Raw genomic sequence first — 14,914 nt, forward strand, 5'->3', positions numbered from 1 at the left:
GCAAGTTAAGTATTCTACCACTAAGCTACACTGCCAGCCCAGGCACCGGATTAATTCATAAACAATCCGAATGAGATGAACTGTAGAAGTTTCCTGTATTTCTCAATGGAATGTAGAAATAAGGACACTGATTATGTCATTCAAGAGCTTTCCAGCTGTTAAAAAATCAGTAAATATCCAAATATACATGCTACTACTAGGATTAAAGAACTGTCTAAGCTCTTTGGAAAGAAATCACAATTTTAAAGGAAGTTTCTTTGCATTTTTAAAATTTCTCTCTGCCTTTCTGCCTTTGTCTCATTCTTTCTCTCTTTCTCCTTCCCTTTCATTCTTTACACACACACACACACACACACACACACACACACAGAGTTACTTTTGCTTTAAAATCAGTATTAGAATTAAGAGGCCAACAGATAACTTAATGGAATAAAAACAAACACAGAATGAGTTGATTTAAATCAGTGAATATTGACATTTTATTTCTATATTAGTTTGTGTTTTGATATCAGGCATATTTGAATACCATTCAGAATTTTCAAAAATATTCACTGAATAAATAACTTTCACTTTAGGAGCTACATAGGTACTGCATTTAGTTAAATGTATTTCCTCAAAAGCTTTGGAGCCCTTCCTCGGGTGCTTTTGGAATTTAGATGGACACAGATGCCTAGTGATGGTGTGGTTATAATGAAGAAACACTGTATAGCTTGACATGTCCCTGTACATAGTTATTCAAAATTTCCCCATACATAGACACCACACCTTGTTGTCAATAAATAATTCCACTTTAATGGCAAGGTAATAATTTAGACAGATACAGGGTGCACATTTGCAAAAAAATATATGCAAGCTGGTTTACAAGCTAGGGGGACAATAAACCAATAGAAAATACATCATCCCGTTAGATCCATTGACACCAAATACTTATTGTATGGGGCTTTACAAAGACTACAAAACTTTTCGGATGATTCTCTCACTGCTTCTTCCTATTTACATGATATGTTACATCAAAAAATGTACAAAATATAAAATGTATACAGACAAATGTTTCACAAACTAGTTTAAATTGTAAACTAGGTGTACCTACTGGGATGTATTGCAGGAAGTTCTCTTGATGCTCATGTGTGGACTGTGTGTCTCGAAAAAAATGAAAGATGAGCAATTTCCTTTAGCTCACATATCATACAAGGGCGACTAGTCCACTCATCCAGCTACATAGAGTGATGTTGCACAATAGGTTTGATCCACAGTTGAGGTTCCAAAGTCAAGGTGACAATTCTGTGTGCATCAGTTCAGTCTGGTATCCCTCGGGGCAGTAGCACCGTGAAAGGACCTAGATACTTAGCGACATTCCGAAATCTGCACAGATAACTCTCATTGCTAATTTCGCTCTACGGAAACCAACCCAAAGGTGGTCACAGAGGGTAGCACCAATGATATCTCCTAAAAGGTGCACAGAGCTTCGTCTCTACCGTGACATAGACCTTAGGTTTCATAAACTTGGAACCTGTCCTCTGTGGCTGGTGTATGCTTGCCAGTGACTGGTTAGTTTTCAGGCACTGTCTTAATAGCCCGCCACGAGATATGTACGTTCAGACAGTTACTCATCCAAAATTGTACCGGCCTCATGTACAGTTCTGAAGCATGCTCACTCTAGCACTGATGGCTCCTGCATTGTCACAACAACTTGTTAAGTACAGGACAAACACACCAGATAATAACAGCTTTGAGGGTTTGCATTCTGTATTCGCTTGCAGCAGACAGGGAGCCTCAGCAGGCGAGACGCCTCTTAACACCAACAGGATAAAATACAATTTTTTGTTTGTGTCTGGTTTTTTTTTTTAATTTGTGCAAGTTTGGAGAAAAAAAAATCATTATTTACAATACCTACCCAGTAGACTGTGCAAATCTAACCTTCTTGTACAGTATAAATGCTTCCTCTTCCACAGTGACTGACCAGATCAGCGCTCCTTAATGCAGAATGTCTCGTGTATGACAATAGCACTCAAAACAACATGCACCAAAAACTAACTTTTGTCTTTGAAAGATAAACATGAGGGGAGGAAAGCCAAATGGTTTGTGCTCATGCCGAATCCAGTGCTTGTAGTTCAACTGGATCCAGATTAGAAATCTCCCACCTACTGAAATGCTCTCATTTGAGAACTAGGCAGAATGCAGCCACATGTCTCTGCTTTTAAGTGATGGCCAAAGAAGGGTTCTATGGTTCTCGAATTATTTGCAGGATAGGCAAAGAAATCTCTTTATTCACATGATAAAAAATACTGATCTTTCTCCTATCCGTTTCTTCAAGAAAAGGAAAATTTAAAAAGATGAGATACAGAAAATGAGGCTGCTGTGTTAACTGGTGTGTTGCTTGGTTGTCAATGAAGAGACAGTGGAAATTACCAATGGTTTAGTATTGAAACGAACTGTTGAAACTGTTGAAGTCTGGTTTAAGGCAGTGAGACAGCACCATAGAAAATGTTCCTTCTTTCACTGAAAAGGCTCAAACAAATAAAGCCCTAAAAAGCCTTTTGTCAGTGTTGACTAATAATTGGTATAAAACTCTGGTTCAGGGAGTTGGCAGGTGGTTTGAAAAGACCACTGTGGTAAAAACAACCTTATAAAACCCATGACTCATACCCTAAGTGAGGGTAGCGCCCTTCAGGAGGAGCGCACGGCAGTTAGAAGGAAGCTGGTCCTTCCCGTTGGCCACAGGCGGTTTTATTTTGCGGTGGGTGCACAATTCCCTTTGTGCTTATGGAGGACTGGCCTCGTGGGTTCATTCTGCAGTGAGGGAGCACACAGCCCAAACTCTACTGGGGCCCTGTCACCAGCACCATGTGGCACAAAGGAAGTCCCATGGATCAGAAGGATCCTGCCTGAGAAGGGCAGCCTCCGCCCCGAGGAAACAAAAGAAAGGCACGAAAAAGAAAAGGAAGAAAAAGAAAAAAAATAGGCCTGCACTGTAAACTTTGAAAGAGGAAGAAAATAAAGTCCAGTCTCACTATCCCGTGTCTAATCTACTCCGTTGCCCCGTCTTTAGGGCCCTTTCCAGTCGAGCAATGGAGCCGTTGCGAACTCCATGGTTATAAAAATGCCTAGGAATAAAATAAACTTAAGCTCCCACTTCAATTTAGCATCTTGGCAGTTCCAACCTAATTCTGCTACCTCCGTGAACACCACAACTCTGGGTCAGAGCCCTGGACAGGGGACTTTTCATACTGGCAGTGGTTTAGTGACAATACCTGTCTTTTAAAACACCTTTTGAAAAACATAGTCCTTTGCCTAAACTCGTTCACCCTTTAGAGGGTGGATTCAATAGATGTATCCAAAATGTCTTCACGGTGGCTGACGCTATCGCTGTCACAGCTTTGAGTGCTGGGGTAATTGGCGGCTTCTTGGAGCTTCATTAGCATATTCATCTGAAGAAAGAAAAAGAGACATCCCTGTGAGCAACCATGCATTGAGTCAGCCAGCCCCAGAACGAGCAGGGCCCTGAGCCATCTCAGTAGAACTGTCTCTGCTCATCCCATCCAAATGAAAATGCACATAACAGTTATGGGTTTTCGCTCGCCCGACCTGGCTCTTAAATTGTTTCTCTCCAGAAGAACAAAATAGGGCCGTAAGATAACTCTTTTATGTGGGGCGGTGAATGAATGCTACTTCAGTGGGGAACTGGAAAGGAAATCCTATCACAGCTGGACATCTGGGTTAGTTGCTGGAGAGCAAGCCAGGCTTCCCCACTTTTTTGGCTGGGAGAAACAGAGAGCACTGAATGGCAAATGAAAGTTGTGAATATTCACAAACACACACACTCGCACCCACACTCGCACCCACACACGCACGCGCGCGCACACACACACACACACACACACACACACACAGCATAGAGGCTTGCAAGCACTGTCCCTTGAGAGAAGCAGGAGACAACGGAGTGGAATGAAGCCAGCTGCTGCACACAGCACACACCATCTGTTGTTCAGGAGCTGACCTCCAGAGGGGGTAACTGGAGGAAGCGGACCGTGAGCATTTGAAGAGGGAGAAGGAAAGAATCACTGTCAAGTGTTTGTTGTCACCGAGGCTCTAGCTGAAATATGATTGATACATCACTGAGAACAAAAGCCTCCTCCTGGAACAATAGCGGCTGTCTCAGGCGTCTCAGCGTCCTCGGGGGAATGGTAGTGTTTGTTCCAGTAGAGGGGACTTGTGCCTGAAAGCACCCGGGGAGAAGGAGAGCTCTCCAATGTATTATAAAATAAAAGGCTTGGATTTCAATAGATCTGCAGTTCCACTATTAGAGACGGGAGCTAGGGAAAAAAGAATGTTTAAAACCAGTCTGGGCAAATCGATGGCTGGACAATTTCGGAAGACACAGGGTAATTGGCACCTGTCTTCATGAGGGTCAGGGGTTTGTTTTCTTATTGAGGGTTTCCAACAGTACAGTAAACTTTATATTGCTTAGTGCCAAATACTAACTATAGTTTTGGGTTTCTTTTTTTTTTTTTTTCTCCTCAGCAATCAAAGTTGTCTTTTATCTTTTAACTCAGAGAAATAGAGAGAGAATATCTAAAACAAGATTTCTTGGTCTGCAATCAGGCTATGGATATTTGTATGTCAGAAAAAATAAAAGAAAGAAAGAAAAAAGAAAAAGAAACAATGTGTTTGATAAGTGCTTGGGAAATAAGTAATGAGCTGATAGTCATCAATTCCAGCAAGAATGTCATTTGACACAGAGGCTATGGTTATAGAGTATTTTGAAATCATTTTGATAGTTTTCAGGACAGTTTTTTTTTTCAATAGCATTTCTGCCATAAGTCCTACAATGTATTAAACCACCTACACAAGAATATGAGATGAAAGTAGTTTGTGAAAGTGTCTGAAGCTTAAAGCATTAAAGAAGCTGATTTATTAAAGAGGAACGTGTCTGAGCACCCTCCTGACTTTAAAAGAGACGATACAACATCCTCTGACCCTACTGAGCACCAGGCATATATGGTACACATGCACGCACTCGCGCACGCACACGCGCACACACACCCAAACAAACACACAAGCAAAATATTCATAGACATAAAATAATAAATAAAAGAAATGGTGCTATATAGTAGGTTCAATTAGCATAATTTCCCAATCTGAAATCTGTAGTAAACACACACAATGAGATTTACTCTGTGAGTAATGGTTATTCTTTTGCATATTGAAATCAAAGGACATTATAAAAAGAAGGTAGGTTTACATATCACTCAATTATCATTATGATCAATGTACAGTCTCTGGACATCGTTTTCCCCTGGTCTCCTTTGCATCCTCTGTAGACCCACAGCCATGATAATACCTATTACTTTACCATGTCCCTCTGTGTGTCTCCCACTGCCAGTTACCCCAACACCATGTTCCGCCCTCTGCTCTGTTACTAGAAAGACCTTAAGGTACTACAAATCTGAACAGAAATATATAAAACACTAATCAAAAATATCCACTCGCCTTCATTCTTGAGTTTCATGTGTTTTGCAAATTGTATCTTGGGTATTCTAAGTTTCTGGGCTAATATCCACTTGACACTTCACCCCTTCTTAGAATTGGGAACAAACACCCATGGAAGGAGTCACAGAGACAAAGTTTGGAGCTGAGACGAAAGGATGGACCATCTAGAGACTGCCATATCCAGGGATCCATCCATAATCAGTCTTCAAACACTGACACCATTGCATACACTAGCAAGATTTTGCTGAAAGGACCCTGATATAGCTGTCTCTTGTGAGGCTATGCCGGGGCCTGGCAAACACTGAAGTGGATGCTCACAGTCAGCTATTGGATGAAACACAGGGCCCCCAATGGAGGCACCAGAGAAAGTACTCAGGGAGCTAAAGGGGTCTGCAACCCTATAGGTGGAACAACAATATGAACTAACCAGTACCCCCCCCCCCCCCAGAGCTCGTGTCTCTAGCTGCATAAGTATCAGAAGATGGCCTAGCTGGCCATCATTGGGAAGAGAGGCCCCTTGGTCTTGCAAACTTTATATGCCTCAGTATGGGGGAATACCAGGACCAAGAAGTGGGAGTGGGTGGGTAGGGGAGTGGGGCGGGTCCTAGGTGACTTTTGGGATAGCCTTTGAAATGTAAATGAAGAAAATACCTAATAAAAATTGGAAAAAAAAATACCCACTGGCTGTCCACGGTCTGTGTGATAAAGTTTTGACTACCCATAAAAATAAAATGGCTCAAAGTGATCTAACACTTGGGTAAGTCTATCATTTTAATTCTTCAAACTAATGGATATTTGACCTCTAACTCTTAATTTTCACTGTACAGTTTGGCAGTGTCCTATGTGATATTCACTCAATGTTAGAGGCTCCACATTCAACCACATGAAAACTGCCAATGCCTGCTTCAACATCCAGATTAACCGCACCATCTGTGAGGTCCCTTACCAGACACATAGCTGTGCCCACCATGCCATACATCTTAGGCAGTTTATGCAGGCACACACACCACTACTGGACGATGTCCTTATAAGACTATAAGTGATCCCCACTCTGATCCCTGGACCTTGGCACTCAATATGCATGTGCCAAGATTTAGCGTTGCGATGGTGATTGCCCACTGCATTTTTAAAAATAATGTTCAGTATACCAGAACATAAAATCCCTGTTAAGATTCAAAAACACGCTCCTGACAATAGTAATTTTCTTACTAGGATCTCTTATTTAGATTAACTGCAATACTTTTTTTTTTTTTTTTTGCTTTCCAATGGTGATTATGAAAATATATAAAAACAAAGACAGAGAAGGCGTATATGTGTTCCCAACAGAATACATCGGAACCTAGGTTTAGTATTTGGTGATGCCTTCTAGCACTGAGCAAACAGGACAATGAATTCCTCTTGAGGCTCTCGCTAGTAAAATGCTATAAGAGTAGAGCTATACTAAAAAGATATACTAAAAATAATTGTATTACTAATTACATTATGTACTTAATATTTTCATATCTTAGAGTTCTATACACTTACCTAAATTATTGTATTGTTTCTAAAATTAAAATTATATAAACTAGTATAATAAAAAAGTGGTAAAGGTAACCCCATTCCTATTGTCACAGAGATGGCTCAATGGTTAATGGTGTTGACTGCTCTTCTAGAGGACCTGGGTTCAATTCCCAGCACCCACATGGCAGCTCACAAACTGTAACACTGGATTTAGGAGATCTGAAACCCTCACACAGGCATAAATGCAGGTAAAACGATATTGCATATAAAAATAAATAAATCTTAAAAACAAAAGCCTTTTTTTTCCAAACTGAAAGCAACAGAAGACTGTATTTAATTAGGCTAGTAGATATCTACCTATCTCTATCTATATAAAACACAGTTTTTGTTCTGTATACATTTGATTATATTTTTATTTATGAACAAACTATAGTTTTCTCTTCAATACCTAGTGGTAATATTTAATATACTGATTATTTAAATATTGACACAATTTAATGTATAATCAGAGAAAAATTATACTCATGGAATTTGTCCCAGTTTCAGGTTTCTTACTTTTTTATTTTAGATAAACAGTTTTGCTGTTGTTGTTGTTTTGAAAAATTTCAACCAGGGAAACTGCACTAAAGGTAACAGTTTAAATGATTACTTGTATCAGGCTGGTTCCATATATTCCCTATAGTAGCTGGCCTTTGATATATTAGCTAGTACTAATGACTACACATTTACAGTCTTAAAAATTACTACAGTGGCTTAGCTAGAGAAGAATGATCAGACATCCTTACCAAGGGGTCCCCTTCTGTATCAGTCTGGGGAATGTGCTTTGACGTTGTAGCTTCCTTTGTAGATGTGCAGGCTTCGTAGCCAACATCTTCTGGCCTCAACTGCAGTAAAGCTGGGCCTTCCTGAGGCAAGGATGCAGAACTCCATGGGTACGTGTCAAGGACCCACTTGGAGGGATCTTCCCACGGTGCACGTTTCCCATACATCTAAAGGTTCACCACAAACAAAGAACATTTCTTAGGTAAAAAATACGAAGCGAATGCTAATCAGGTAGCTATTTTCACATTCAGTTCCTGCATATGTGTCAAGAGAATTATCCATGGGTTAAATATGTCCATCTATGCGGCTCACTTGATACTTAAAATTTTTGCAAAATAGAAGGGAGCACCTGATGTGGAGGGAAGCATGAAGGAGGTGTATTATAAGGCAATAAAGACATCAGTGCACATATTTGATTTTATGAATAGCTTTGCAAATGCAGGTGAAAAAAAAACCCAAACATCTCAAGGTTGATAAACAAAAGCTAAATTTTGGAAAGGTCTGAAATACAGAATCTGTTTCTTACAGTAAAGGGAGTTCTGTACCAAACTGTACTTTGGAAGGATGATGAATGAAAGAAAGAAAGGTTTTTCTCATTCGGGTATGGTGATAACCATTTCCCTCTAATAACCTCATAATTCCATTGCTTCCTGTTGAGAGACATTTTATATGTTTATAAATAAGAACACCGAGAAAAAAGGGGTAAAAATGGAAACCCAAATATGCATTCTGTAAGAATCTATGGGAAAACAATGAACCTATTAAAAAAGAAATGTAAGAGACTGTACAAAGCAATATCTGGAGAATGCAGGGGAGCAGGTGGACCCAGGACTTTCTAAGTTAGGAACAACACTGACATCAAACTGCCGAGGGGACACAGACTGGCGAGATTTTCATAAAGAAGGCATCAGGCCAGGAGAACGTGGGAAAAAAAATGCCACACCTAGGAAGAGGAAAGTGTCCTTTCTTTACCCTTGTGACCTGTGTTGGACCACCCAGGACCATTCTGGGTATCCAGAGTTTAGTGTCACCACCTCAGAGGGTGGTGCATGGTGTGTCCAGTGATGATGATGTTCTCAGTGAGGTGGAAGAAAAACATAGGCATTGTGAGTACCAACCCACGCAATACTTTTAGGTTTCTCTGGAAATCATATTAAAGTTTGAATCTGTGACAATACGAAATTATCTAGGCCCCAAGATGCCTTTTGGAAGAGGGGACAGAGGCAGACATCTGAAGCTTATTCGTTGTTCATCGGGCTCCTTTGTTTGTTTAGTTTTGTTTAGTTTTATTTAAATAGCTCTCATCTTGGAGTAGTAAGCTTTGTCTCAGCTGAAAACTGCTTAATAGAGGGTACAGAATACAGATATGTGTACAGCTAATTATTCATAGAACTTTGTGATTAGGGGATGGAAGGATGGATGACTCGGCAGTTAAGAGCACTGGCTACTTTTCCAAAGGAGCCAGATTCAATGCCTGTCACTTGGGTGGCAGCTTACAGCCTTTCTGAACTCCAGGTCCAGGGTAACTGACACTTTTTTTCTAGTCTCTAAGGGCACAAGGCATGTATGTGTTGCACATACATAAATTCTGGCAATGTGCTCATACACATAGAATAAAAAAATAGGTAAATAAAAAACAAGACAGTTGATTATTATTATTTATTATTATTATTATTATTAATTTGGAGACTAGAATTGACCTAAAAAGAACTTGAGTGTGTATAAACAACCAGAGCCAGTCTTTCATAATCAGCTAGGACAGCAAGCATCCAGGTCACAGAAAGTAAATATTATAATAGGATAAATCTGAACACCCAAGAAGAGCTGATTTAATCGCTAACATTTCAAGAAAGATGGAATCACCAGGAGAATAACTCAATGTGTCAGCCGCATCCTTTCCAAACAGATCATGTGGCAGAGAGCATTCCCCCATATGGTTTCTCAGCAGGCACTAGCCTTCATCCAAAAATGACTTTCTCTTTCCATTCCTCCAAACGGAGAGACTCAGGTTCATTTCTGCACTTTTAGGTCAAGGTCCTTTGACATTAGTAGATGCAAGGGCACAGTATATGACCTTTTCTGCTTTAGAGGTCATAGCTGGAGTTCTCCAAGTTTCCTACTATCTAAAGTCTTTCACAGAGTAAAAATTTCAACTTCACTAAGGACTGAACATCATCCAAGAAGAGGGTTCTCCCCCACACCCTCACCTTTCTTAGGCTGGGTCACTACTTGATCTTCTACACCTATAGGGTAACTGATTCGGTTTTCACTCTAATCTACTACCAAGCATCATGAGCCAAAGCAAGAAGCTAGAGGCATATAGAACTTTTGTTTGAGAGATTATGGTTTTTAAATGATAATCACTCACTCAGATGGAAGCTTTACACAATTATAATGATCAAGGAAGAGATTTGCAAGTATTATTTACTTTAATATAAACAGTCCATTTATCTCCCAAACTAAAAAAAAAAAAAAAATCTAAGGAAATTGTGCCGTTTATAATCACCGCTTTGAAGCCTCTAAGGCTTCTGTTGCTTTTTATTTGTTAGCAAGCAAATATGAAATAAGACTTGACATATAAAGCTGAGGATAATAGCTTATTAATATGAAAACTATATCTGGAGAGCAAATAATTTACCAAAATATAAATTTAAAAATATGATTTCTCTACTATAAATGTGTTTTCATAAATGATAATATGAATTCTTTGAACAAATGAAGTTTGAAAGACCACCTTATACTATACACAGCACATTGGTTTTTAAACATTCGTGAAATGCAAAATGTTATGAAGAACTAAAGCTGTGTCATTTTCATAGTCTGTGCCCTAAGACGTATAAGTAAGTAATTACATATCTGTTTACGAAGAACATTTTTAAACCCCCATTGCAACAATCTTAGCCTTCAATGCATAGGGTAGGAAGAACTCCATTTTGCACAGACACAGACAGTAGCAGCCTTGTTCTAACAGACGAACTACTGCACATGCACATTCGTCATAACAGACATACTGCTGAGTGTTTCTTGCTACCTACTTTAATTTTCTACGTAAATAGCCAAACAAGCAAGCAAATAGATAAATAAAAAAATGGTTTTACTTCTTAAAATAATTTGGTTTTCTTTCTCTTTCCTTCTTTCTATATTTATTTATTTATTTATTTATTTATTGGCTTCCTTTCTCTTCACAATAATACAAATCAAGCACTCTACCTGCAGGCCTTCCCTCACTGCCTCCAGAACATAAGGTACCAAGGAATAATTCCACAGATCCATGAACCACACCCTAGATCCTTCCACATCCATGGGGCAAGGAAGGAAGAGCCGAGGACCTGAGAAGACACAATCGGCACAATGTTTACCAATATAAGCACATGCTTAGACTCATTTTGGAGAACTATAACACACATATTCCTAGAAAATTCCTAGCTTGATTAGCTCAGACATCATGAATACATATTTATGGAAGAGGGCCTCCAGGACTGTCTTTTTTCTTAACAATGAAATATTAATCTAAGGCATAACAGGGATTCATGAGAAATAGAGAAGTGTCTAATCCAGGCCTGATTTATAAACTGTGCAGAGTTCTGTTAGAGCTAGATGAATGGTTCATGGCAAAAAGCAGTTATTTGCAGAATAACATGGAATCAGTACAGATCTCTGAGCTGAGGACAGAATTCCTGCCTGCAGCTAAGGACCTTTTGGTGATTTTATGGCACCACGAAATGCCCTTCTACACATGAACCTTAAGCAGGAATAGAAAAACAAACTGCATTGTGCCCACAAAGAAATTAACTTGGTCTTATCTTGAAAAAAAAAGTGAAATACAAAAATTGTTCATAAAAAGTTCATTCCCTCACAGTCACAGGTGAATGGGCTAATAGATAAAATATGTGGTTTCTTTTTCTTTTAGAATAAAAAATTTTTACTCTGTGTACTTTTGCCTTTTGGCTAGCAATGTGGTCTTTAGATACGTTCCCATTGCAAACTTAATTTCACTACCCATAATTGTCAGAAACAATGAAATAATTGCAGACAGAACACTTAGAAGAAGACAGTTTTAGAAAAGAATCTCTTAATCGTTGGAATCTTTGAAAGGACTAGCTATCCTTGTGGTTTTATCTCCCAATCTATTACATTTACCCAGTATGCTCTGTGTCTGCAGAATGGACAATTGTAAGTTTGAAGCTCACCAATGGTGACATCAGAAGAACTGTGTGTTTCCAGGAAGCTATTGAGATGGTGCCATGTCTTAGGAATCCAGTCGATAATTTTGACCAGGTCGTTATTACGTATATTCCTTTCAATTTCCATCTCTATCAGTTTCCTTCGAAGATACCTGCCTAAAAAGCCTTTCACGGGTTCTGTGTGGTTTGCACATAATACCCACCTACAAATAAAGAAAAGAAAAATTAAGTTAATTTTTTTTTTTGGTAAAACTTAAACTTTATTTCCTTAGTAACTTCCATTGCACGAAAAATCACTGATGTTCCCTTGTTAATTAGTGGCCACAGTTTGATGCTGCAAACATTTAGCAAATTTATTACCATTAGAGTTATAATACAGTGAGTTTTACTTGAGAGCTTCCGAGAGGCTTATGTTCCTGAGAGTGAGGAGGTACACACATGCTGAGGGAGCTTATGTAGCAGAATCCTAGACCCTGAAATAGGAGCTCTCTTCACAGTCTTCAGTCAGAAGAGCGCTCTAGCTTATCCACGAAAGTAGTAAGCAGGAAAAGAAACACTTGTGATTACAGGTTAAAGATCCCAGAACGTCTGCTTAAACCGAGTGCCAGGGGAAGCGAATCACTGTGGGCAGGATTCTCAGGAGAGGAATGGAAAAATAGCCTTCAAGACACCTTTATGATTAGAGAGAAAGTAGAACAGGTGCTCAGAAGAGTGTGTGCATGCACACACAAACACACACACACACACACACACACACACACACACAATCTTTCAAGTCCTTACCTGAAATTGTGATGTAGTTCTAAATTTGGTGATGAAGAGACTCCCTGATTCATGGTTCCAATAATATAAGGACTAGGAAAAATGGAGAATGGAGTATTAAGATGTTCTAGAGGGAAAAGCGATTAAATGCGTTTCAGAAAAACAATTAAGAAAAATACACACTATTCTCCTTAAAGAGGAAAATTTCATAATGTTAAATTGGAAAGTGACAAAATAATAGAAACAAAGTGTCTGCTGGGGATTCTAACTTGAAATCTAACACTGAGGCAAAGTGACTTCTTTCTCTCCCTATGGGAACCTTCGTGTAGATAGATAGATAGATAGATAGATAGATAGATAGATAGATAGATAGATAGATGAATGATAGATAGATAGATAGACAGACAGACAGATAATGGATGGACAGACAGACAGATAGATAGAGATGTTGTGGATTTGTTCTAACACTTGAATCATGTTAATTGGGTTCCCAAAATTGATTAATAAAGTTGCCAGCGACCGGCAACCAATCGCTGGGCAAAGAGACAGAGGAAGCGGGATTTTAGGATTCCAGTGCAAGGGGACCAGGAGAGAAAGGAATTAGAACCACCATGCCAGACAAAGCATCAGGTCTAGGCCTAAGAAGTGCAGAAGAGGGAGCACACCAATCACGTAAGAGCTGGGAAAGGGTAGCCCCAGCTTCCCGCCCCACACCAATCGGGTCTAGGGCAGCAAACATGGAATATAGATTTTAGTAAGTAATATCAGGAGTGATGGAGGGGAGGCATTAGGCATTTGGATGCTTAGAAGTGGTTCAGCCATTGACCTGATTAAGGCATATTAAAGTAGAAGGGTGTGTGTGTGTGTGTGTGTGTCCGTGTGTGTCTTTCATTCAGGAACTCAGAACATTGGGGCAGGTAGCAAGGGATGCACAGCTGCCTCTGCCAAGTGATTAGAGTAGTGTTAATCAATTAACACAACGGGGGTGGGGGAAAGGTTAGGAGGGGAATGTGCAGAATAAGCACAATGGTTTGTCTATTCTAATTTTTTTAAGATAGTGCTTCACTATATAGCCCTGGCTGGCATTGAACTCAGAAATATGACCATTTCTAAAGTTCTATGATTAAAGGCATGAACCATTACATCCAGCGTACGCTAGCATGTTAGAACTGGTATGTTTATTCCAAAACCCTGTTAATTTTCAGTTTATCTAAAGATTTGCTTTAACACAGATATTTTTAATTTTGTGTGCATGTGTGCTTTGCTCTGTGTGCCACATGTGTGCCTGATGCCCCTGGAGGTCAGAAGAGGGTGCCAGATCTCCAGGGACTGGAGTGATAGATCAATAGGAGCAACAATTCTGTAGGCACTGGGAATCAAACCCAGGTCTTCTGTAAGAGCAAGTGATGCTGTCCATCTCCCCAGCCTTCTTAAACATGATGCTTTGATTCCTCCTTTAACCTTTATTTTATGCTGACCAATTGGTAGTCGCTTGTCACTAGCAATGATTGATTACTTAAAACACCGATACAATATGGTTAGTGCCATTTATATTGTTGTGTTCTGTATCTTTTTCTCTAGAGATCATTCTTCAACACACATGTAGGTTTTTACACTGTTTTATGCCTTGATTTAGTGTGTCCCTTCACTTTGCATAATAAAGCACTACAGTATTGGAGGGAGATATATCTGAGTGAATTAACTTCAGCTCTAGAGAAGAGTTAAACTGTTACTTTGATAGTGATGGAATAAAAGCATAGAGAGCTTTAAAATCTCCTTCTAGTTATTACATGCCCTAGTCAAAGCATCCTACCATCCATATGGGCTTTCTAGACATCCAGTGTGTCTACAGAAACTAACATCATCACAAAAAATGCATAATGCTTTCATAAAAGTTCCTGAAGACCAAAGCAAGGCTGTGAGGAGGGAGAGGAAGGGGGTCACTTGTGGAATTGAGGCTAACTTGGTTAATATAATGAAACCCTGTCTTTAAACAATAACAAAAACCCAAATAGCAACAAATCAACCAAATGAACAAAGCAAAAATCCTTCTTAAAACGTAGCTGTGGATAAATAGATATTCTAAAGCATGCATACAAATTCTGTAGAGATATAGGGTATCACTAGATATTATTACACAAATGGTATCCACTACA

The 14,914-nt window shown here is 39.3% G+C and overlaps 1 protein-coding gene across 8 annotated transcripts in view; it reads right to left on the bottom strand.

Moving 5' to 3' along the window:
• Positions 1 to 483: 483 nt before the first annotated feature.
• The window catches only part of Nav3 (neuron navigator 3), a 751,750-nt gene continuing 737,319 nt past the window's right edge, over positions 484 to 14,914 (bottom strand). For all 8 annotated transcript variants that reach the window (XM_029482745.2, XM_029482744.2, XM_029482742.2 and 5 more), the window contains 5 exons: positions 12,780 to 12,851; positions 12,003 to 12,199; positions 11,023 to 11,141; positions 7,776 to 7,979; positions 484 to 3,428 (listed from right to left, as the gene is read on the bottom strand). In XM_029482745.2, coding sequence (XP_029338605.1) covers positions 3,309 to 3,428; positions 7,776 to 7,979; positions 11,023 to 11,141; positions 12,003 to 12,199; positions 12,780 to 12,851 — 712 coding nt within the window. In that variant the 3' untranslated portion in view covers positions 484 to 3,308. The remainder of the gene's footprint in view (positions 3,429 to 7,775; positions 7,980 to 11,022; positions 11,142 to 12,002; positions 12,200 to 12,779; positions 12,852 to 14,914) is intronic.

The sequence above is a fragment of the Mus caroli genome, unplaced genomic scaffold, assembly GCF_978045245.1.
Source record: "Mus caroli unplaced genomic scaffold, Mus_caroli_1 scaffold_9, whole genome shotgun sequence".
Classification (NCBI taxonomy): Eukaryota; Metazoa; Chordata; class Mammalia; order Rodentia; family Muridae; genus Mus; species Mus caroli.